Source organism: Myotis yumanensis, unplaced genomic scaffold (genome assembly GCF_028538775.1).
Source record: "Myotis yumanensis isolate MYYU_CA2020_CCGP unplaced genomic scaffold, mMyoYum1.0.hap1 SCAF_10, whole genome shotgun sequence".
Taxonomy (NCBI): Eukaryota; Metazoa; Chordata; class Mammalia; order Chiroptera; family Vespertilionidae; genus Myotis; species Myotis yumanensis.
In genome coordinates this window covers 81,713,950-81,737,463 of record NW_027223761.1, presented here as the reverse complement: position 1 = coordinate 81,737,463, position 23,514 = coordinate 81,713,950, and the positions used below count along the sequence as shown (strand labels likewise).

Here is a 23,514-nt window from a genome sequence, read left to right as displayed (position 1 = left end):
TAGTTAGAAATAAAAAAAGATACTTTGTTAGGATAAAAGACACCATTTACTAGGCACATTTGGTAGGCACATAAAACAGTTCTAAATTTGTGTGAACCGAATAACATAACCTCAAAATATCTAAAAAGAAAAACTGACAGAAATAGAAGGATGAATAAACAAATCTACAGTCATAGTGGGAAATGTCAACATACCTCTCCCAACAACTGATAAGCAAAAGAGTGCACAGGATAAAGGGTAGATTCACACAGCGGCCATCCGCAGAGCCCCGTGCTCCACCATGCAAGGTGCACGGTGAGGGCCCTGGGGGCTGAGTGGCGGAGGGAGGGCACAGCAGTGAGGAAGGGTGGAGTCAAGGGCGAAGGCCAGCTTCTGAGCTCCGGGCCTGTATGGGCGATGATGCTACATCTAGTTCTTTTATTTAACCTAGAATTGTTGACCACTTACTAGATTAAAAAAAAAAATAGATAGCTGCTAGAAGCTGAGAGGGAATGCAAAAGTAATAATGGTTGTAATTTATTGAGTGTCTTCTATGTGTCAGGCACTATGCTGGGTGCTTTATTTTAATGAGCACGAATTCTCCCTACAAACCCTTAATGTGGTTGTTGTTATGTCCATTGTATAGGTGGGGAAACTGAGGCTCGGAGAGGTAAAATAAGTTGAGTGAGATACCGTCACTATCCACAAAGGTGTGTGAGAGCTCCCAGGAGGGAAGGCAAGCGTGCAACCACACGAGGGAGAGATGGAGAAGGAGAGTGTGGGCTGAGGGCAGGCAGGCCCAGAGCGGGGGCAGGGGAGGTCGGAGTCTGTATGAATGACGACCACTTCCACGTGGCTCCCAGCGACTCTGAGACGAGTCAGAGCCCAGCCAATTCTAACGTAGACTCTCCCTCCTGAAAACAGGAAGGGCCTAGCCAGCACCGAGAAGGCAGTGCCCTGGCGCACGGCAGCAGACAGGCATCCACGGGCTGACCACAGCCCTTGACCCTCAGGAGCAGGCCCACTCTGTGAGACTCTGGAGCCCCTGGCTTCACGTTGCTCAGAGGCCAGGAAAAGCAAAGCGCCCAGGGCATTTGTTTGGCCTGAATACACGTTATTAGTCAGTAGAGCATTGGGGCGGGGAGCAGATTAGGGTCTTAGGGATCAAGATGAATTACTCATGGGTTTTATTTCTCCCCTGCGAGTCCTAAATCCTTGGCTCTAGCCAAACCGCTCTGATGCTGGCCACCACCAGTGCCTTTATCTCAGAGACTTTGTTACATGCTCAAAATGTATCATCACCTTTCCTCTCCCATCAGTTTGCCAAGCTGGAACCTCCCCCCTCTAAACCATAGCTCAAGGACACCTCCTCCAAGAAGCTCACCCAGATTGATCAGCCTCACTCTCCCCAGCATGTCATTCTTTCCCAAAGGCTGTGCTCCTTCTTTCTCTAAACTGAACCGTCTTCTCCCTGCTCAGTTCCAGGTCCCCCCGCGGGCGTCAAAGCCGTACCTTCGTCTGCCAGCAGCGTGGTGGTGTCCTGGCTGCCCCCTGCCAAGCCCAACGGGGTGATCCGCAAGTACACCATCTTCTGCTCCAGCCCCGGGTCTGGCCAGCCGGTAAGCGGGCCCAGGGCTGAAGGGTAAGGGGACGAGAGGAAGAAAAAAGTCCCCTGTGGGTCAGCTGGCTTCCAGGCCAAAGCCCAGGGCTGTGTCTGTCTGTGTTTCTACCTGGGTTCAGGGATAGGAATGGGCACTTGTCACACGAGAGTGGCCGAAGCCTCACCCACTATCCATCTGAGTCAGTCCTTGCTCCAGGGGTGGCAAGGTTTCCCAAGCCCTGGAGGCTCCTTCGAGTCAGGGGTCACGACCAAGCAGGCCGGAGAGGGAAGCCGGGGCCGAGGCCCTTCCGGTCTGACTGACCAAGAAAACCCCTGGCAGGCCCCAGAGCTATTGGTTGCCTGGGCACTGGCTGTTTCATGTCCCTAGAAAGGGGGTGCTTTTCAGCGTGGTCGGTCTGGGCGTGGAGGCTGCGGGGCTCTGCCCTGAGAGCCCCTTCAGCAGGGAGCCAGCTGGAGGGAGGAGAGGAAGGAGGAAGACAGAGGACAGCTGAGAGGGGCAGGGACATCTCTCCAGACCAGGGCCTGGGCCCAGTGCTGGTGAGCAGACAGAGAGGCTGCAATATGTGCCCAGACCTTGGAGTGAGGGGTGGCCCCCAGGCTGGGCACAGTGCCAGCCCCTGCCCTCCCACTGAACCCAGGAGCTAGAGGATGAGGGGGGCTGCAGTGGTTATGCACCCACATCCCACAGTACACACCCTCCCATCTGCCTCCTCTCCAGCCCCTCAACCGCAGAGCTGCTGGCCTGCTCTGGTTACCAGAGCAGGAGCCAGGACACCTGCCCTCAGCAGGCTTCCGGTCGGGGGGCCCTGTAGGGACGGCAGCAGTTAGGGAGTTGTGCGTGGGGCTGTCCTGGCTTCAGGTTGGTGTTGCTTTTCCATGCCGTCTGTCTGGCTTCTTTGACTGGATGGCATTTTGAATTTGTGAATTTCACCCACATTGTTGTGTGTGGCATAGACAGTCCACTCTCACATCTGTGCAGGTTTCTGTTCACACACATGTTACAAGCTGTTATACATCCATGGGCATCTGGGTAGTTTTCAGTTCGGAGCTAAGACAAATGTGCTGCCGTGGACATTCTCCTGCGCGTCTCTTGGTGCTCATCATCCCTGTGGGGCGCGTACCTAGGAGCGGAATTGCTGGGTCATGGGGCCTGCAGGTGGTGGGCTGGGAGTACCCTGCCATGGGTGGTGGTTGTGCCAATTTTCCAGCCGATGTCTTCTGCCCCCTCTCCCCCTCCCCGACCCTTACACACACACACACACTCCAGGCTCTCCTCACACTAAACTTGTCACATCTGGGCGCCCACAATGCCTTTCCACAGCACGACACCCCTGCCCGCTGCTGCCTCCTGCAGGCGTCCTCCCTCTGTCACACATTGGGTGGGCTGGAGGGCAGTTAGCTGTCCACGCGGGTCTCCCGCACTAGTCCGCAGGGCCTGTGAGGACAAGGGCAGCATCTTTTTCATCTTTGGGTCTGAGCTGCCAAACACTGTGCCTGGAACATCATTGTCATGAAAAGCACGCAGCCTGGCACCTGCAAAGCCTCAGGCATCAGGCCGTTCCCTTCGGAAACGGGCTCTCCAGCTGGGGTGTCTGCTCTTCGGATGAGGAAGTCTTCCCAAGGGCTGGGGATCCAGGAGCCCGGCCTCCTCATTCGCGTGGGCTGGAGGAGCCCCCTCCACGGGCCCAGAGCAGAGCTGCTGCTCCCCATTCCTCCCTCCTGCTGCTGAGACGGGCCCTCCCTGCTCCCTCTTCGTGTCCCGAGCGTGTCGGGACCTCCTCTCTGTGGGAAGGTTTCCCATCGGACAGTGTCAACAAGGGGCCGGTGCGCTAGTGAGAGGGGAACTTCGGCCACATCCCGGGTAAGGACCCGGGACCTAACCACCGAATTCCAAATACCTGCTTGACAGATCCATTTCTGAAAGGGCTCGGGGAGTGGGCGCGGGGCGGGGCTCGCCTGTGTGTGCGTGGCATGCAGAGCGGTGGGTAGGCGTGCAGGTTGGAGACAGATGCACACGAGTCAAAGTGTATGAGCGTGTGTGTGCGCAACCCTAGAATAGACGTGGAAAACTACATATGGCGCTGGCTCCCCACAAGTTACGCCTGGAGACAGCCGAGCTGCATTGAGTCCTGTTGGAAATTTTACCCAACACTTTAAAACATTTGTTGTTTTTCTCTAATTATCAAAATAATGCAATTTATTGTGGAAAATTCTGTAAATATATAAAAGAAAGAAAGGAAAGCAAAAATTACTTATACTCTTATTCCCTAAAGAGAAGCACTGTCAATGTTTTGGTATTCAGCCTTCCGGTATTTGATCTGTACATATATTGTGGGTCTTAAGTGTATGTGTGTGTTTTGTTTTGTTTTTTAATTAAAATAAGTCCAGCCAGCATGGCTCAGTGGTTGAGCATCAACCTATGAACCAGGAGGTCATGGTTCAATTACCAGTCAGGGCACATGCCCAGGTTGTAGGCTCAATCCCCAGTGAGGGGCATGCAGGAGGCAGCTGATCAGTGATTCTCTCTCATCAATGATGTTTCTATTTCTCTCTCCCTCTCCCTTCCTCTTTGAAATCAATACAAATATTTTTTAAATAAAATTTTTACTTTCTTTTTTGTTGTATTGTTGACACTATTACAGATGTCCCCTATCCTCCCCTCCCCCTTTACCCACCTCTGAGTAGCCCCTACCTACGGTCTGTGTCCATTAGCTCTTTGGCTAATTTCTTCACCTGCTTTTATCCAGTCCCCCTCCCCTGCCCTCTGACATCTGTCCATCTATTCCATGTACCCATGCCTCTGGTTCTGTTTTGTTAGTCAGTTTATTTTGTTCATTAGATTCCCCATATTAGTGAGATCATATGGCTTTTCATATAATACTTGAGGCCCGGTGCACAAAAATTTGTGCACTCGGGACGGGGGGGGAGAAGGGGGGTCCCCCCAGCCTGGCCTGTTCCCTCTCACAGTCTGGGACCCCTCAGGAGATAACGACCTGCTGGCTTAGGCCTGCTCCCGGGTGGCAGAGGGCACGCCCAATCCCTAGGTGCAGCCCCTGGTCGGGCCCAGAGCAGGGCCGATTGGGGAGTTGGGGCGCCGCCCCATCATGCACAGAGCAGGGCGGATCAGGAGGTTGCGATGCCACCCTCAGTCACGCTCAGGGTAGGGCCAATTGGGGGGTTGGGGCACCGCCCCCTGTCACACTCAAGGCAGGGTCGATGGGGAGGTTGCGGCACCACCCCGTCACGCACAGAGCAGGGCAGATCAGGAGGTTGGGGCGCTGCACCCTGTCACACTCAGGGCAGGGCCAATGGGGAGGTTATGGCTCTCCCCCATCACACACAGAGCAAGGCCCGTGGAGGGGGGTTGGGGCGCCACCCTCTATCACCCACAGAGCAGGGCTGATCAGGGGGTTGGGGTGCCGCCACTGTCACACTCAGGGTAGGGCCAATGGAGAGGTTATGGCTCTACGCTGTCACACACAGAGCAGACCCGTGGGGGTGGGGCTTGGGGCGCCGCACCCTGTCACACACAGAGCCGCAGGGCGACCAGGGTGTTGGGGAGCTCCCCCAATCAGGCACAGAGCAGGGCTGATCAGGGGGTTGGGGAGCCTTCCCCTGTCACACACAGAGCCGCAGGGCGATCAGGGGGTTTGGGCGCTGCCCCCTGTCACGCTGATCCCAGTGCTGGGAGGCCCCACTGCTCCGCTGATCCCGGTGCTGGGAGGCATATTACCCTTTTACTATATAGAATAGAAGCCTGGTGCATGGGTGGGGGCCGGCTGGTTTGCCCTGAAGGGTGTCCTGGATCAGGGTGGGGGTCCCCACTGGGGTGTCTGGCCAGGCTGGCTGAGGGGCTGAGGGCCGTTTTCTGGCTGGCGGGTGACTGAAGCTCCCAACCGCTCCTTTTTTTCTTTCTTTTTTTTTATTCTGGGCCAGCTTTAGCTCTGAGGCCTCGCTGCTGAAAACATTGATACAATGTTGCGGTCAGGCTGGCTGAAGCCCGGCTGACTGAAAGCCGGTTTCTGGGGTTTTGTTTAGCTTCTCTATTTGCAACATAGTTGCTTAGAGTTGCAGTTGAGAGGCCGGCAAGTCAAGCGGCAAACGTTGGAGTCCGCCATCACTGGAGCAAGCAAGCCTCCCTGTTCGCTTCAGTGAATGGCTGCCAGCCGCCATCTTGGCTGGCAGTTAATTTGCATAAGGATATGCTGATTAGCCAATGGGAAGGGTAGCAGTCGTACGCTAATTACCATGTTTCTCTTTTATTAGTGTAGATAGTGGGCACTTTCCAACACCATCAAATATTTTTTAAATATGATCTTAAATGCATGTTTGTACATACTCTATTTAACCACTCCTTCCATTATTCTATATTAATCTATTTTCAAATTTTCACCATTATAAATAATGTTTCATTGAGACATAAATGTCCCTATGCACATGATTTATTATTTCTTACAGTAAATTTCTGTAGGAATATTCTTAAAGTTTGCATAGACATTTGCAAATTACCCTTCAGAAAGTTTTCACCCATTTGTGCTTCCACTAGCATGGTAAGTGCATTCTTGTTCCTTGTGTCCATGTTAATCCAAAGTATTATATATTTTTCATCTTTGCCAGTTGGATTTTTTTAAGTTTTTTTTTCTTTAATTACTAGTTAGGTTGATTATTGTTATATGTTTTTACTGGGGTTTGTTGTTGTTTTCATCGTTGTCAATTCATGTCCCTTGTTCATTTTTTATTTACATGGCTCATGTGTTCTTTTTCTTATTGATTTGCAAATACTCTTTGCATATTAAGGATAATAACATTTTTTATTATACAGGTTGCAAGTGTTTGCTAGGTCATTGTTTGCCTTTGATTCTATTTTTGGTGTAAAAATCCGTATATCAGGTTTTCTTTTCATATAATTCAAATTTATAAACCATTTCCATTTATAATTTTGCCTTTGCTTTTGTGATTAAAACACAGATGACCTATCATTTTTTCTTTTATATATATATTTTTATTGATTTCAGAGAGGAAGGGAAAGGGAGAGAGAGATAGAAACATCAATGATGAGAGAGAATCATTGATTGGCTGCCTCCTGCATTCCCCCTACTGGGGATCGAGCCCACAACCTGGGCATGTGCTCTGACTAGGAATCAAACCAGGGAATCAAACCAGCGACCTCCTGGTTCATAGGTCAACCACACCAGCCGGGCTTACTTGTTTTCTTTAACCTTTGATCCACTGAAACTTGACTTGGGAGGATGACTGTATGTGTTTTTAAGGGATTTCAGCAGATTCTTGGGGAGTCCAGAGTAAAGGGAAGTGTGCTGGGTAAGATGCTAACGCCTTCAAGAGGAAGCCAAACCCTCCCTTCCCTGCGTAGAGAGAAATGTGCACGCAGGTGCACACTCACACGCACAAGCAGCTACACTCAGCTTTTCTTCACACACACACACACACACACACACACACACACAATGCACCACGCAGAGCAGGCAGAGCTGTATTGCTTTCTTCATTTGCAGCAGAGAAAACTGAGGCCCCAGGATCTCTAAGAGACATTGGAGTCATATGTCTAGTGAGAAGGGCAGGCAGGTGTTAAAGCCACTACCCACCCTACCTCATGCACGGACATGAGCACAGATGTGCACACAGTCCCCCCACTACCAGGGCCCAGGTGGCTCTGCACCTTCCCCCAGCAGGGACCTCCTGGCTTCAAGGCCAGATCTCCATGGGGGAGGGGGGAGAGGAGTTGGCCAGGGAGTTCTCCGTCAGTTGCAGAATGCCTGTGCCTTCTCCTTAGCACTTCCCTGCATACAGCCTGGGCCCCTGTTGTCAGTCATGGGGCCCTCAACCCTACCATGGGCACAGAGAACATGCCTCTGGGACTGTGGAGGTCTGCCCTCGGCATGTGATGAAAGCATCTACATGTCTGTGTGTCTGAGTGCGCATGTGCACATATGTGGGCACGATCCTGTGACTGCAGAGATAACTAATTATTAGCTCCCTCTGGCCTCAGGGCCCCCCATCTGTTCCGGGGGCTCCCCCTCCCGAGACTTCCGCCCTGATTTCAAAGAGGCTCTAGTGCGGTCCTCCTCCCCCTTCCCTGCAGCCGACCAAAAAATAACATAAAATGAAAGCCAGCCCATCCCGCCTGCACCGGGAAGAGGCTGCCAGGAGGGCTGCAAACTAGCGCTTATCAAAAGCTCGTGCTCAAATTCATTTCAATATCTGAGCCTCTGGTTTCCACGGTAACATAATCTTTTCATCAAAGCAACTGGTAAAACCACTGGGATCTGATATTGTTTTGTTGGCAACTTGTCAAAACTGTCATTTGGTTAAAAAAAACCTATAGATTTATAGAACCTACAGCTATAGACAGGGTCTGCGCTGATAACCGGTAATGAAGTGCTGCCCGGGGAAGCTCTCCGTCCCTCCCCGCCCCTTCGCCTAACCCCTTCGCCCAGACCTGGCTTTCTGCAGAACGAAGGAGCGGTGATGAGGGCTGGGGGGCCTCGCGTGCGGACAGGCGGGGGGAATGGAGCACAGTCATTTAGCTTCTTCCAGAAACTCCCTTTCTCAAGCTTTTGCTGGGACCCTCCCTCCTCTATTCCCCTCTCCCCACTCCCTCCAGCTTTCAACCAAAACACACGTCCCTGGCCTTGGAGCTGCAGTTGCCAGACAGGGATGATCAGTGGTACCTGAGGCCGACCCAGCAGCCCCGGAGCAGGCCCATCAGCTCCCGGGCCACGACCAGGGCCAAGGAGGCAGGATGTGCCTCCCTTGCACAGCCCCGTGGCCGCCACCTCTGAGCCCAGGGCCCCACGGCGAGGTTGGGGCTGAGGGCTGGAGGCCCGAGGGCCTGGGGTCTCAGGACGTCTTTGCCTCCGCCCCACAGGCTCCCAGCGAGTATGAGACGAGTCCGGAGCAGCTCTTCTACCGGATCGCCCATCTGAACCGAGGCCAGCAGTACCTGCTGTGGGTGGCGGCCGTGACCTCCGCCGGCCGGGGCAACAGCAGTGAGAAGGTCGTCGTCGAGCCTGCTGGCAAGGGTGAGCAGCCTGGGGGTGGGCCAGAGGGACAGAAGCTTCCAGACGCTCTGTTCTGGAATTCTGGTTCTGCACAAATAGGGGATGTCTCCCTCCACCCTGTCTGAGAGGCTGGCCCACTGCCTCCCTTCTGCATCCACCAAGACTGGGCCTCTGCTGCCCCCTGCTGCCCAGAGAGCCTCACGACAGGCTTGGGGCTGCTCTGGTGCCTGGGGCTGGGGGCACGGAGCACCGGCCCCCCACTTCAAACTCTACTCTAGGGTTAGAGAAGGGGAGGTAGCCACTTGCAGCCCCAGCAAACCCTTTGTCCCAGTGCTCAGCTCCTCAGAGGGGCCGAGGCAGGGTCCCTGCCTGCCAGAGCAGGGCCCGCCCTGAGCCTGGACGCCTCACACACAGAGGGCCACCCCGCTCGCTGGTTCGCTCTGGCAGAAGTCACACCGAGTGCGTATGGTCGAGGGGGCTCTGGGGAGAAGCCACACGGGTGACATAGCCTGTGCTTGGCCTGCAGGAGTGCCCACTGAACCCCTGACCTGGACACGCGTGTGCCAGGGAGCACATGCACACCACCTGACAGGGCAGGGCGGTTCTGAGGCCACAGCCCGATGGAGACAGAGGCGGCCACACAGAGCTGCAAGGCTGCCTCTGTGCCAACCCTGGGGCGGGGGTGTGGCCACAGGCTCTGACTCCGGTTCACTATTTGATGCTGGGCTTCCCTGGGCCCTTCCTGCCGGCCCTGCCTCCTCCCACGGCCACCTGACCTCTAGCCCAGGGCCCAGGACCAGAACTCGGATGGGGTTGGAGGAAGGGGACTTTAGCTGGGACACAGGAGGCATCAGCCCTCCCCTGACACAGGCTCAGAGTCAGCTCGCACGCTGGGCCCGCAGTGGGCCCGGCCCCAGCCCTGCCCGTGAACTTGACATCCCATTTACAGCTGAGCACACGCAGGGCCCACGGCCTGTGGGGCGGCTGTGACAGGTGGGCTGGTCCTCCTGGCTCCACACTGGGGCACTGTCCACGTGGCTCAGCGTCTCTAACCTCCCCTGACCCTTCTTCTCAGCGGCACTACCACCGCCTTCTCCTAAACGCATCTCCTGCTGGAGGAATGGCTGAGAGGGAGTGCCCCGGGCAGCGGGCACTGGCCTGGCACAGGGGCTGAGGGGCTGTGTCTCAGCAGAAGGCTGAGCCTTCCCTTGTGGGCGTGAAATGTCACATCCAGCACTCTGTCCTTCCCAAAACACAGCCACACACCTCCCTGTCCTGTCCTCACAGCAGCCTGAGGCAGGAGGGACACGCTGTGCACCGAGCGCCACACCTGCCCCGAGGGCCAGGCAGTTCAAGGCCAGCCCCGGCCACACGGTGGCCAGACGGTGGAGCCGGGCCAGAACCCCACCTCCAGAGACCTGGCGCTCTCCCCGGGCCCCCAGGACCGCTCTGTGGCCCCAACAGAAGCCATCACCGGGGCCCCTCAGCTCCATCCGAGTCTTTCCGGCCTCCAGGTGTCCTCCCCGCTCGAGCCCCCCTTTCCTTCTCAGCCGCCCCCAGATCCTCCCTCCCGCCAAGGCTCGGTGCTGCCCACCCAGGGAGGAGCCTCAGGCCCTGCACCCCAGCCCTGAACAGGCCTCCTGCCCCTTAACCTGCCATCCCCCAGGAAGGCCCTGGCTGAGAAGGCCCCTCTGCTCAGAAGCACTGCGGCCGCTGGTTCATTTCCAGCCCTACTGTGCTCCTGGTGGCCGTGAGGTTCCTGCCAGGACCACCTCTCCCTGAGCCCCCACTCCTCCCATCTCTCCTGCACCCCCACTCTCCTCCACATCTCTCCTGCACCCCCTCTCCTCCCCTCTCTCCTCCCCCATCTCTACTGCACCCCCCCTCTTTCTTCCGAGAGCCTTGTCTCCATGAGGACACTCCTACCCCTGAGCTGGCCCAGCTGGACCCAGCAGTCACCCTCACCGAACGCACTGTGTTTGTCTGTAACTCCTCGGCCTCATGTGGTAGCTGACCCCTAACAGCACTGATAAATTCCCTGCACCTACCCCCAACCCCAAGTCCAAGGTTGAGGTCAGGTGGGAGAGGCAGGACTTTCTGTGAACTTAGGGGAGCCCTGAGAGGGTGGCCAAGGCAGTGTTGGATGCAGAGGGGCGACCTCACCCTCTCCTCTCTGTAGCCCCAGCGAAGATCATCTCCTTTGGGGGCACCGTGACCACACCCTGGATGAGGGACGTCCGGCTGCCCTGCAGTCCGGTGGGCGATCCAGCCCCGGCTGTGAAATGGACCAAGGACAGGTGTGTGGGGCCCAGAAGACGGGTGAGCCCAGAGAGGAGCCCGCAGAAGGTCCATCTCAGGAGCAGGCCTGGCCTCCGACTCCTCTCTGCTGGGAGTTCAGGATCTCCCTTCCCCAGATGGTCGAAAGGCCAAGGTTCCTAGACAGCCCCGGAAGTCCTAAGTAAAGCCCCACGAATCAGGCACCCCTAGCAAGCCGCCTCCTGCTCCCAGCTCCATCTGCCCGCAGACCCGGGGGAGGCCCAGGGGAGGGGTGCGTGCCATAACCCATCCCCCACAGTGAGGACTCGGCCATCCCCGCGTCCGTGGACGGGCACCGGCTCATCCACGCCAACGGCACGCTGCTGCTGCGCGCGGTCAAGGCGGAGGACTCGGGCTACTACACCTGCACGGCCACCAACACCGGGGGCTTTGACACCATCATCGTCAACCTGCTCGTGCAAGGTGAGGCCGGTGCGGCGGGTGGGCGGACCGAGAAGCGGTGGAAACCCCATCGTGTGAGAGAGGGGGTTGTCGAATGGAAGAGAAAGATCAACCCGCCCCCCACCCCGGGAAAGTGACCCTCAGGGAAGGAGCAGGTGTGGGGTGCACCCAGGGGTGGGAAAGCCAGTCCCTCGCCCTCCTGCCCATCGGGATCCCCCAGTCCCCATCATCAGAAGGTGGCCCTGTGGTGAGGGCTGTGGCTTTCCCCGACAGTGCCCCCCGACCAGCCCCGCCTCACCGTCTCCAAAACCTCCGCCTCCTCCATCACCCTGACCTGGATTCCAGGGGACAATGGGGGCAGCTCCATCCGAGGTGAGAGGGTCTGCCTGAGGGGGGGTGAGGGAAGGGCTTCCCCGCTCCCACCACTTGTGCCGAGAATGCCCAGGGAGTGACCGCAGGAGATTCCCGGGGCAGGGAAGTGAGGGGCGGGGGACACGGGAGAAGTAGCACCCCGGCCTGGGCTTCTGGGCTTTAGCCACTGGGGAGCTGTGCAAACCCGGGAAGTCATCCTCTTCTCCGGGCCCCAGTTTCCACGTCTGCCGAGTGGACGCGCCCCAGGATGAGAGCTTCTCAAACCTGAACCCGCCCGTGACTCACCAGGTCCTGCAAGAAGCCCTGACTCAGGGCTGTGGTGGGCTGAGCGCTGCATGTCCAGCAGGCGCCCGACCGCCGCTGCCGCGGGCACACGCGCAGCACAGGGGCTAAGCAGGGGCCCTTTGAAGCCTCACGGCCTGCTTTTCTGCCTCCCCCCCGCCACTTGGCCTCTAAACCCCAACATGAGAACTGCAGAGAGAGCGGTAACACTCACCCAGGGCCTCCCAGGTTTGCCTCTAAAGTGCATGGGCCCCTCCCGATGAGCAGAGCCCTCCCCCCCCCCCCCCCCCGGCCAAGCCCTCCCCCCACGATGCCAGTTCCCTGGCCAGTACCTCGCCCTGAGCCAGGCGAACCTCCCCGCAGGCTTCGTGCTGCAGTACTCGGTGGACAACAGCGAGGAGTGGAAGGACGTGTTCATCAGCTCGAGCGAGCGGGCCTTCAAGCTGGACAGTCTCAAGTGCGGCACGTGGTACAAGGTGAAGCTGGCGGCCAAGAACAGCGTGGGCTCCGGGCGCATCAGCGAGATCATCGAGGCCAAGACCCACGGGCGGGGTGAGGCCGGGTGACATGGCGGGGCAGGAGGGCGAAGGGAGGCGGGAGGCTACAGGGAGATGCCGCCTAGCTCCCCTCAGCTCGGCGTCTGGACGAATCCCAGTAGGAAACACGGGTCCCCCTTCCCTCTGGGGTGGCAGGTGCTTGTGCCTCTCTTCCTCTGCCTGCATCTCCCTCCTTTGCCGAGGCCTTCTCTCCAGTCCTTCCCGCCTCTCCCCTCCTCTTCCCTGGGCATCTCACCGCCACCTGTGCCAACCACTGCCCCCTGGAGCCGCTGCAGTCCCCGGGGACCTGGGCCAGCCCAGATGCCTGACTCCCTCCCCTCCCAGTCTCTCTGACCCCTCTCTCCTCTGGCTCCCAGAGCCCTCCTTCAGCAAAGACCAGCATCTCTTCACCCACATCAACTCCACGCACGCGAGGCTGAACCTGCAGGGCTGGAGCAACGGGGGCTGCCCCATCACGGCCATCGCGCTGGAGTTCCGGCCCAAGGGCACCTGGGCCTGGCAGGGCCTCCGGGCCAACACCTCTGGGGAGGTATTTCTGACCGAACTGCGAGAGGCCACGTGGTACGAGCTCCGCATGAGGGCGTGCAACAGCGCTGGCTGCGGCAACGAGACGGCCCAGTTCGCCACCCTGGACTACGATGGCAGTGAGTCGGGAACGGGGGGAACGACACAGATGCTGGCGCCGGGGGCTGCCAGGGTAGCTGGTAGAGAGAGGGACTAACAGAGAAAAATCAGCAGGACTATCGTCAGGAGAAAGGCTGACAGGTGGGTACAGGCAAAGGCAGCAGCAGACTGGCAGGCAGGCGGGTGCACTAGAGACAGGCAGACAGACAGGCCTGACACTGGGGCTCCGAAGGAGGGAGCCTTGCCGGCCATTGCTTCAGAGACGGGGAGGGAGGTGCGGTTGAGGCCCTGCCCTCTGAGACCTGCTACTGACTCGGGATATGAGGCAGGAGGGAGGGTCTCGCTGCAGTAACAGAGACATGGGCACGGCCCCGGGCTGAGTCGGTGGAGATGTGTTTCTTGCGCTCAGACAGTCTCCTGGGGGCTGGCTGGCCACCAGCTTTTAGCTCTGCCATCTTGAACTGTGACCTCCAAGATAACCAGGGAGAGAGAGAGAAGGCTCCCCACTTCTCAGGGGCCTGGGCCAGGAGGTGACACCCCTGACTCCTAGTCATGCTCTGAGGTCCGGGACGAGGCCCATGGCTGTCGCTGGGACATGCACACAAGCACATGGGTATCGGTGAGCACTAACTGGTGTCTGCCACACGGGACACCTCGCAGATGACGCACACACATGCACACGTGTGCACCCACATAGACACACACAAACATGAAAGGCGTCCAGAAGGCTGCATTCAGAGGGACATTGTCACCAGCTAGACGAAGTCTGCCCGGCGAGGGGATGGCTCAGGCAGGAAAGGCTCATGAAGGAGAGGACTCTGAGGCAGGCTCTGAAACAGGCACAGGGCTCGGCCGAGGTCTGTCAGCAGGAGACGTCGCTGCCTCCTGCTCCGTGCAGGCGCCCAAGGCCAGCAGACACGGTCCATGGGAGGGGGAGCAGGGAGGGAAGGCGGTGTACGTAGTAGCTTTTGTCTTCATCTGGAGAAGAGAACCCAGGATCCCACCGCCCTGACTTCTCTCTACTGAGATTCTCACCATCTCCCCCACCCACCCCTCCTGCCCAGCTGGCTGTGGGAATCTGAGCCCACCCATCCACCCTTTAAGAATGAATGTGAACTCCAACAAGAGAAACAGGTTCAGGAAGTCATTAATATCAAAATGTAGTGTGGAAACTACCCCACTGTCCATGATTGTCCTGATGGGACCAGAATTTGGGGGAGCAGAGGGGAGGAGCTCTGCACCAAGAAGTGGAGGTCAGCATAAGAACGAGGGCAGCAAGAACGGTCCCAGGGCTCCCCGACCCATGGGAATCTGCATAGCACCCAACTCAGAAGGGACACCTGACTCCCTTCCCCACCCCCATCCAGGCACCATCCCTCCCATCAAGTCTGCTCAAGGCGAGGGGGACGACGTGAGGAAGCTGTTCACCATCGGCTGCCCCGTCATCCTGGCCACGCTGGGGCTGGCTCTGCTCTTCATCGTACGGAAGAAGAGGAAGGAGAAACGGCTAAAGCGGCTTCGAGGTGGGGGGGTTTCCTTCCTATGGCCTCTTGGGCAGGAGCGCTGACCCTCCGCCCCACCGGCCACCTTCCCTGGCTCACAGCTTTCCCTGGACAAGAGAGAGTGCCCGTGTGCGCTTGAAAGGAGCCGCACTCCACCCTTCCAGACCTCCTCATGTTGACTGGTCCCTTCTCTCTGCCCCCAGGACTTTGTGCCTGTCCTAACCAGGGCTGACTTTTAGAGGCTCACACTGGGAAAGCCGTGTTGCTTGTTAAAAGATTTTAAAATGTCCTTGTTGATTGGTAAATAGATGTTGCTCCTTTCACCCTAGATGTGCCGATCTCTCACACAGGGCCTAGCCACTAATGAGCATGCCTGCAGGGTTCTTTGGGGCCTCTCTCATTTCTGACTGGACAGTTTCCATGCACACCCATTTTCAAATATTTTGAATATCATCCCCTGTCCCCACATCTAATAGTGCAGCGTGGCATGAATGGGTCTGATTTACCTCGATTTGTACAGTGTCTGACACCTACTAGCTGCTTAATAGATGTTCACCACTCATTTGGAAAACATTTATTGAGTATCTGGCAGACATTGGAGATCAAAAGATGAATGAAGAAGGAACAACATGCCCTTATAGAGTTAACGGTCTAATGTGAGAAGCCAGGGCACCATAGCAGCACAGAAGAGGAAATGACTGACACTGCCCAGGGTGTTTAGGAGTTGGGTGAATGATGAATGAATGGTTCAAAGGATGGTTGGATGGCTGCTGGACAGATGGGTGAATAGATGAATGGATAGCTGGTTGGATGAGTGATTACATAGTTGGATGGAAGGTTAGATTATTGATTGGATGGTTGGATGGAAGGATGTATAGATGGAAATGTGGTTGGAAGTATGGTTGAATAAAAGGTTTATTGAATAAATGGTTGAATGGATTGGTGGTTGTATAGATAGATGGATGAAGGAGTGGATGGATGGATGGATGGATGGATGGATGGATGGATGGATAGGTGATTGGATGGGTGAATAGATGGTTGGATAGATTGATGGTTGAAGGGATGCTTGATTGTATAGATGTATATTTGGATGGATAGAAGGATGATAAGATGAAGGGATGGTTAAATAGTTAAATGAATGGATGTTTGGATGAATAGTTAAATAAATGAATGCATAATTGAATAAATGGTTGGAGAAATAGTTGGATGGGTTGATGGTTGAATGGATGGGTAGTTGAATTGGTGGATGATGGATGAATAGTTGGGTGGGTGAGTAGATGAGTGTGTGACCAGTTGGACAGGTGAATGGACAGGTGTTTGGATCAATAATAAATGGATGAATGGGTGGTAGATGGATGCATGCCTGGAACTAGATTCACTCTGACAGATCATTCTGTTATCAGGGGGTTTAATGGATTAACCAGGACCTTTGCTTCTCCTCGCTCACCAATTTTTACCCTGTCCTAATCCTATTCAAGGGCCCTCTGAAACAAAGCAGGGCCCTCCAAATCCATCCATGGATTTTCTAGGGGATAGATGCCCTGGAGGAGGATGTGACACCTCTTGGTTGATAGTCATCTGGGGCTTCCCATTGACCACCTCTACTGCATCCTCCACTCTCTCCTCTCCCCAGCAGATAACTAAGGAGAGACCCACCATTGATGCCCATTTCCAGTCTGCTCTGGTGCCTTGTTTAATTAGAGTCAGGAACCAAATGGAGCTCTTTATATACTCTCTCCTTTGGCAAGGACCTTCCTATTAGATAAAAGTCTGAGGAAAGGAAAACATGTTTTAGACTGTTCTAGAGGTCCTTACAGTTCTCCCTCTTCTTCCCAAGAGACCGGCCTTGGTCTCAGCTCTCCCACATGCCTTCTCCAATTCTCATCCTACTCAAAGTCCTTTCTCACCCAGCCCCTCTCTCTACTGTTTTGCAGATGCAAAGAGTTTGGCAGAGATGTTGATAAGGTGGGTTTCATATAGTTGCTTCTTCTCTCCTCTCCTCTCTCTTCCCCACTGCAGGGGACAAGCTTCAATCCCCGCTGTTTTTGCAAAAAACCCTCCCCCAACCCCTTATGGCTGCTGAGTCACCCACCTGTAGCCCTTCTCCCCACAGCAAGAACAACCGAAGCTTTGACACCCCCGTGAAGGGGCCCCCCCAAGGCCCTCGGCTACACATTGACATCCCCAGGGTCCAGCTGCTAATCGAGGACAAGGAGGGCATCAAGCAGTTGGGTGAGTGACAGGTGCCACAAGCTCTCTGTCCTGGGCGGAGTGTGCTTCCCAGGCCACACACACCACGGGCAGCCACCAGGCCTCACAGCAGTGCTGTGGTTCTCACCAAAGCCCTAGCAACAGCTCAACAACCTCCAATGCATTGCCGCTTCTCTCAAAGAGCTGTTAACGCCCTAGCTGGTTTGACTCAGTGGATAGAGCGTCAGCCTGCAGACCAAAGGGTCCCAGGTTCGATTTCAGTCAAGGGCACATACCTCAGTTGCAGGCTCCTCCACAGCCCGGGCCCTAATCAGGGCTTGTTCAGGAGGCAACAAATCGATGTTCTTCTCTCACATCAATGTTTCTCTCTGTCTTTCCCTCTCTCTTCCACTCTTCCTAAAAATTAATGGAAAAATATCCTCAGGTGAGGATTAACAAAAATAACAAACCAAAAAAAAAAAAGAGCTGTTTCCTTCTCTGTCTAAGGCAGTGGTTCTCAACCTTCTGGCCCTTTAAATACAGTTCCTCATGTTGTGACCCAAACATAAAATTATTTTTGTTGCTACTTCATAACTGTAATGTTGCTACTGTTATGAATCGTAATGTAAATATCTGATATGCAGGATGGTCTTAGGAGACCCTTGTGAAAGGGTCGTTCGACCGCCAAAGGGGTCGAGACCCACAAGTTGAGAACCGCTGGTCTAAGGGATCATTTTCCTGGTGGTTCACTGGATAAAGACAAAGAGAAATTTGAGGATTAAAGACGGTGCCCAGAGGGAAGGAGTCCTGCTGATTGTTTTTCTTCCTCCAGGAGATGACAAGGCCACCATCCCTGTGGCGGACGCTGAGTTCAGCCAAGCTGTCAACCCACAGAGTTTCTGTACCGGTGTCTCCTTGCACCACCCAGCCCTCATCCAGAGCACCGGCCCCCTCATCGACATGTCCGATATCCGGCCAGGCACCAGTACGCATGCCCCCAGGGAGGCAGCCCCTCCTGCACAGTGTGTCTTGGGCACAGCATGGGTCAGGGGTAATGTTTTCAAAAATAAAAAGAAGGTGGAACCGTGTGGGAGAGCAGGAAGCGCAGTGGAGTTAGAGCCTGGGCACCTGGCCTGCAGACTTCCTACCTGTGACTTTGGGAACCTACCTAATCTTATACCTCTGAGCCTGGTGTCCTCACCTAGAGGTGTTGAGGGGGGTGGGTGTTCTTGCCTCGAGGGCCTTTTGCTTCTAGCCCTGTGGCTCCAGACATGCGTGTAGAATACATCAAGGGCTGTAGGGAATGGGTGCACAGTCAGGAGGAGAGGTGACCTTCTTCCCAGGCTGAAGGGTAGAGAAGACCAGGATGCTGCCCACTGCCCCATGCCTGGCCGCTCTTGCTCCTCTGCCCCGAGGCCAGCTGTGTGGTCAGGAAAGGCAGCCTGTTCAGCGCTCCCAAGGGAGTCCTGTGGCTGCGTGTGCCTCCTCCCTGGCTCCCCACTGCCTTCTGCCCGAGCCCCAGTGCGCCCCCCCACCACCACCACTGTGAGGGTAGCAGTGCTGGCAGGATTGGAGGCAGCTGGCTCTCGCTTCCTCTGTGTAGACCCCGTGTCCAGGAAGAATGTGAAGTCAGCCCACAGTACCCGGAACCGGTACTCGAGCCAGTGGACTCTGACCAAGTGCCAGGCCTCCACACCTGCTCGTACGCTCACCTCCGACTGGCGCACGGCGGGCTCCCAGCACGGCGTCACCGTCACTGAGAGTGACAGCTACAGCGCAAGTCTCTCCCAGGACACAGGTGAGGCCAGGGCCCTGCCTGTTCCTGCTCCCGCTCGCCCAGTCCCATCACCCCGCTCCCCCTGCCGTTTTCCCAACTCCTACCCGCCGGCCCATGGGGTCCAAGACACTGTCAGTTTAGTCCCCGGCTGGCTGCTGGCGCCCTGTGTGGCGGTGACACAAACACCAGACCTCGCTGAGCCCTGCCTGGTCGGGGTTTCAGTTTGCTCTGAGCCCTGCCTGGTCGGGGTTTCAGTTTGCTCTCCCCCAAAATAGAGGAAACAGTCTGCGTGGCGTCTGCTGGAGGAAGGGCTGGGCGGCCAAGGAGTTGCTTAGTTCCCAGAGTGTTTGCCCTCCCCCCCCCCACACACACACACAGCCCAGATCCCAATTCTGCTCCCTTCGCAGTGGGAGGGCAGGGTCTCAGCCTGGTTCGCCCACACCTGCAGCCAGGCTCTCAGGTGGCTGGGGAGGGGGTTGAGGGGAGCTGCTCAGTCTGGTCTCATTGACTCCCTCCTCTCGGGAACCCACGTATTTCCTCCGCCTCCCGCCTCCCACCTCCCCAGACAAAGGACGGAACAGCATGGTGTCCACGGAGAGCGCCTCTTCCACATACGAGGAGCTGGCCCGGGCCTACGAGCACGCCAAGCTGGAGGAGCAGCTGCAGCACGCCAAGTTCGAGATCACCGAGTGCTTCATCTCGGACAGCTCCTCGGACCAGATGACCACGGGCACCAATGAGAATGCCGACAGCATGACATCCATGAGCACACCCTCCGAGCCCGGCATCTGCCGCTTCACCGCCTCCCCGCCCAAGCCCCAGGATGCGGACCGGGGCAAGAACGTGGCGGTGCCCATCCCTCACCGGGCCAACAAGAGTGAGTGCCCAGGCCACCTCCCCCGCTGCGGCCCCTGCCCCAGACCCCATGAGCCCTGCCAGCCCCGGGGATTCCCTGGCAGTGCTGGTAGTGCAAAGAGCAGGACTTGGAAGCAGGCAGACCAGGGCCCATGTCCTGTTTAACCTTTTCATATCTCTGTGGCCTTGGGCAAGTCATTTCACCTCTCTGGCCTCGCGGTTATAAAATGCAAATGATCGCGTATGCTTTTCTGAGTTGTAGCGGGCATTAGAAATGATGCACACGCATGGCTCACAGTACGTTCTCACTAAGTAGTGACCAGTCTGAAGCTATGTCAGGATGGAAAGAGACTCCCCTGGGATCAACTGTCCAGTGGCCGCTGGTCTCAATGCTGTGAACTTAATCCCGACCCAACAGAGCGATCCTGGCGATCCTTGCCAATGGGCCAAGCCTCCCGGTGGGCAGTGCCCTAGCCTGGCTGAGAACCATCCCACGGCAGGGGCCTGGCCAGGGCATGCGCCCCTTGGGGTTGAGGGGCAGGTCTAGGATGAGCGGGGGCAGGCGAGGGAGTCCATCAGCAGATATTGGGGCGCCGCAGGCACGGCCCAGGCCGTCACCCCGTGAGTCTGGTCTGCTCGACACTGGCCTCGCTCAGTGGCAGGCTAACCGGAGGCCCGGGGTCATCTAGAGAAGGGCCCGGGGCAGCAGAGGTCGAGGATTCAGGAGACCAGCAGCCCTGGGTGACGCCCACCCCTCCTCGCTGTGTGAATTTGGGCAAATTACTTCATCTTCCTGAACCTCCGTGTCCTCACTTGCAAAATGCAGGCAGCCTACCCAGGGGGCTGCGGGGCCAAGTGGGGTTGTCTGCGAAGGTGCCTGGCAGGCCAGCAGGACGTGGAGTCAGTTTCAGAAACAAAGGACATTCCGCCTGAGAGGCCGTGCGGGGGAGAGTGAGCCGCTCTGTGGGTCCCCCGAGGGCAGAATCAGGTTCACGGCGCAGAAGTGGCAGGAGGGACAGTCCTTTTCTCCTCCCGGGAGGAAACGCATCCCCCAGCCAGAGCCCTCGGGAGCCCGCTCCTCAGCAGGGAGCCCTCTGCGGCCGCGGCTCAGCGTGGCCACTGACCCATAAGCACCAGCTCGCCAGCAGCCACTGTGCCAGCCCCTGTACTGAGGGCCCGTTACCTTCCTCTCCGCTCAGATGTCCTTAGGGAATGCGATTGGCCCCATTTCACAGATAAGGACACTAAGGCTCAGAGAGGACAAGTAACTGACCTTTCCTCAACCCTTCACTGCCATCCCGGGGAGGGACTCCTAGCCAGCAGGGGGGTGTTGGGGGGCGGGAGGTTGGCTGGGCCCCGCCTCTCACCTCCTCTGCTTCTCCGCCAGGTGACTACTGTAACCTGCCCCTGTACGGCAAGTCGGAGGCCTTCTTCCGAAAGGCAGAGGGGCGTGAGCCCTGTCCCGCGGTCCCGCCCCGAGAGGCCTCCATCCGGAACCTGGCCCGAACCTACCACACCCAGGCTCGCCACCTGACTCTGGACCCCGCCAGCAAGCCCTTGGGCCTCCCCCACCCAGGGGCCCCCGCTGCCGCCTCCACGGCCACCTTACCTCAGAGGACTCTGGCCATGCCAGCGCCCCCGGCTGGCACAGCACCCCCGGCACCCGGCCCCACCCCCGCCGAGCCCCCCGCTGCCCCCAGTGCTGCCCCTCCGGCCCCCAGCACCGAGCCTCCCCGGGCCGGGGGCCCAAACACCAAAATGGGGGGCTCCAGGGACTCACTGCTCGAGATGAGCACGTCGGGGGTAGGGAGGTCTCAGAAGCAGGGGGCAGGGGCCTACTCCAAGTCCTACACCCTGGTGTAGGGCCGACCTCGGCCCGTCTGCACCCCCAGCCCTCAAACACCAAGTCGGCCGCTTTCCTGCACCATCGACGTTAAACTGACCGACAGAACCAGCCCACCATGACCACAACCGCGTTGCGAATGCTTGTACATAGGACTCTTTTGTACAAATGAAACTATTTTCTTCTTCTCCGTGAAGCCAGGGCACAAAGAACTTGACAGTACACGTCACCCCCACCCAGAAACCACGCGTGGAGCGAGAGATACACATGCACATAGGAGCACAGCGACCACTATGTCTGTGTCTTTCTCTCACCTTATTTTGAGACAGAAGCACAGACTCGGCAATTTCTCCTCCCCCGCCCCCACCCCCTAATCTCGGTGGTTTTGACAAAGACCAAAATCCCAACTCGGAGACACTGCATGCGATGTCACTGTCCCACAAAAGCCAGGAGTTGCTTCAATTTGCAGATGCTTATGTGTTAATACCTTTTTCTATGAAAAGAGACCCAACGCCGTGTGCAATAAAGGTTATGTTTCTACGTGGTGGCTTTCTCCCAGCTGGCGGGGGGTGGGGGGGGGGGGGGACAGGGGGTGGGGAGGAGGCGGGGGGGGGGCGGGGGAGGCCCCGTCCCAGGCCATCGTTTCGCACAGAGAGGCTCTCAGAGTTTCTGGGGGGACTGTTAGGGCCAGGTGAGCCTGGGGTGGGGCGGGAGGTCAACAGAGGGCGGGAGGGCTGGTGGAGGGGGCACAGAGCTCAGCCAGGAGAGTCAGGCTGGGTCCTGCTTCACCTGGTTCGGAGGAGTTGGCGACTAGGTTCCAGGTGAAGGGACAGAACCAGACACTAGGGAAAGCCCAGGCGAGCAGTTGTGGGGGACCTCCCTGCACCAGGGGTGGGGGGGGGCGCAGGTGTAAAGAGGGCCCCTAAGAAGGGCAAGGGGGCTCCTGAGGTCTGCACCCTCAGCCAAGGCCAAGTGTGCGAGGGGAACGTGGAAGGAAGGTGAGTCTGCGCCCGCCCTCGGCTGAGGGGAGGAGCTGGGGAGGAAGGCGGGGGCTTGTGCCTGCGAGCGGAGGCCACAGTGAGGGCTGCACTCCTGAGATGCACGGCTCTCCATAATCAAGGAACTTATTCCGTAAACATTCCCTGAGCACCCAGTGAGGGGGCCTGGGGACAGAGGAGGGGCGGAGGAGGGCCCCTTGGGGACTCCTGGGTCCTCGGGGGAAACTCCATCTCGGGCCCCACACCCAGGGCCCACCCCGGAGACCCAGTGGTGGATTAAGGAGAACAGGGAGAACAAAGCTCTGCGCTCCAGGCACCTGCTGACGGGCCAGCTCCGCTCCAACCTGGAGGACAGGGCGCCCCTGGGCTGCTGGCACGGAACTGCAAGCAGCGATCAGGCCAGGAGATCTTCCCTGGCTCTACACACACACACACACACACACACACACACATGCACGCTAGCACACACATGTGCGCACACATGCATGCATGCTCACACACACACATGCACGCACACATGCATACACTGGGCCCTGGGAAATCACAACTCAGCCCCCGCTCCGACCAGCACACATGGAAGAACGAATCCCAGAAGCCAGAGTGGAGGGAGCCAGCCGCCAAGGATGCAGAGAGAGCCCTGTGCAGGCTGAGCAGAGCCCTTTCTGCGCATTGGCTCTGGGAACCTCCTCGCTGCGCCATCTCCATCTCCACCTGAAAGGGAGAAGGTGGAGCTCGGGTTTCAGCCAATCACCCAGAGTTAGCGGGGCAGGGAGAGACGGAGAGGAGACGAAGACTCAGGAGAGCCTGCTGCCTTCCCCTTGGACCCAAGCGCCGGTGGGTGCTGCCCGGGGAAGAGGCCCAGGACCAGGTGAGCAGCTGCGTCCCTGCGCTTCCTGGCGCAGCTCCAGTCTGTGTGCAGCTGTTACTGACCCATCAGGGCATGAGCCAGTGTGCGGCTGGGTGGCAGGGAGCCCCACATGCTCCGCCCTGGGGAGGGGCAGTGAGCGGAGGCAGGAGGCAGGTCTGGACCTGAGGTGGGCCAGATGGGAATCGAAGGATTTGGAGAGGCAACAGAGAAGCAAACTTCGAGCCAGTTTAGCTTGTGTTCGGCTGAGCTGGGCCCCTTCCTGTAAACAGAAGGCCTGGAGATTGAGACGGGCTTGTGCAGAACTCACCC

At 57.3% G+C, this 23,514-nt stretch overlaps 1 protein-coding gene across 1 annotated transcript in view; it reads left to right on the top strand.

Moving 5' to 3' along the window:
- The window catches only part of DSCAML1 (DS cell adhesion molecule like 1), a 328,142-nt gene extending 306,293 nt beyond the window's left edge, over nucleotides 1-21,849 (top strand). The window contains exons 20-33 of the mRNA XM_070426135.1: nucleotides 1,459-1,598; nucleotides 8,487-8,640; nucleotides 10,799-10,916; nucleotides 11,195-11,358; nucleotides 11,611-11,709; nucleotides 12,355-12,543; nucleotides 12,905-13,192; nucleotides 14,540-14,695; nucleotides 16,609-16,639; nucleotides 16,788-16,906; nucleotides 17,697-17,849; nucleotides 18,468-18,662; nucleotides 19,207-19,518; nucleotides 20,884-21,849. Of these exons, the coding sequence (XP_070282236.1) occupies nucleotides 1,459-1,598; nucleotides 8,487-8,640; nucleotides 10,799-10,916; nucleotides 11,195-11,358; nucleotides 11,611-11,709; nucleotides 12,355-12,543; nucleotides 12,905-13,192; nucleotides 14,540-14,695; nucleotides 16,609-16,639; nucleotides 16,788-16,906; nucleotides 17,697-17,849; nucleotides 18,468-18,662; nucleotides 19,207-19,518; nucleotides 20,884-21,359 (2,594 nt within the window). The 3' untranslated portion in view covers nucleotides 21,360-21,849. The remainder of the gene's footprint in view (nucleotides 1-1,458; nucleotides 1,599-8,486; nucleotides 8,641-10,798; nucleotides 10,917-11,194; nucleotides 11,359-11,610; nucleotides 11,710-12,354; nucleotides 12,544-12,904; nucleotides 13,193-14,539; nucleotides 14,696-16,608; nucleotides 16,640-16,787; nucleotides 16,907-17,696; nucleotides 17,850-18,467; nucleotides 18,663-19,206; nucleotides 19,519-20,883) is intronic.
- The last annotated feature ends 1,665 nt before the right edge of the window (nucleotides 21,850-23,514 follow it).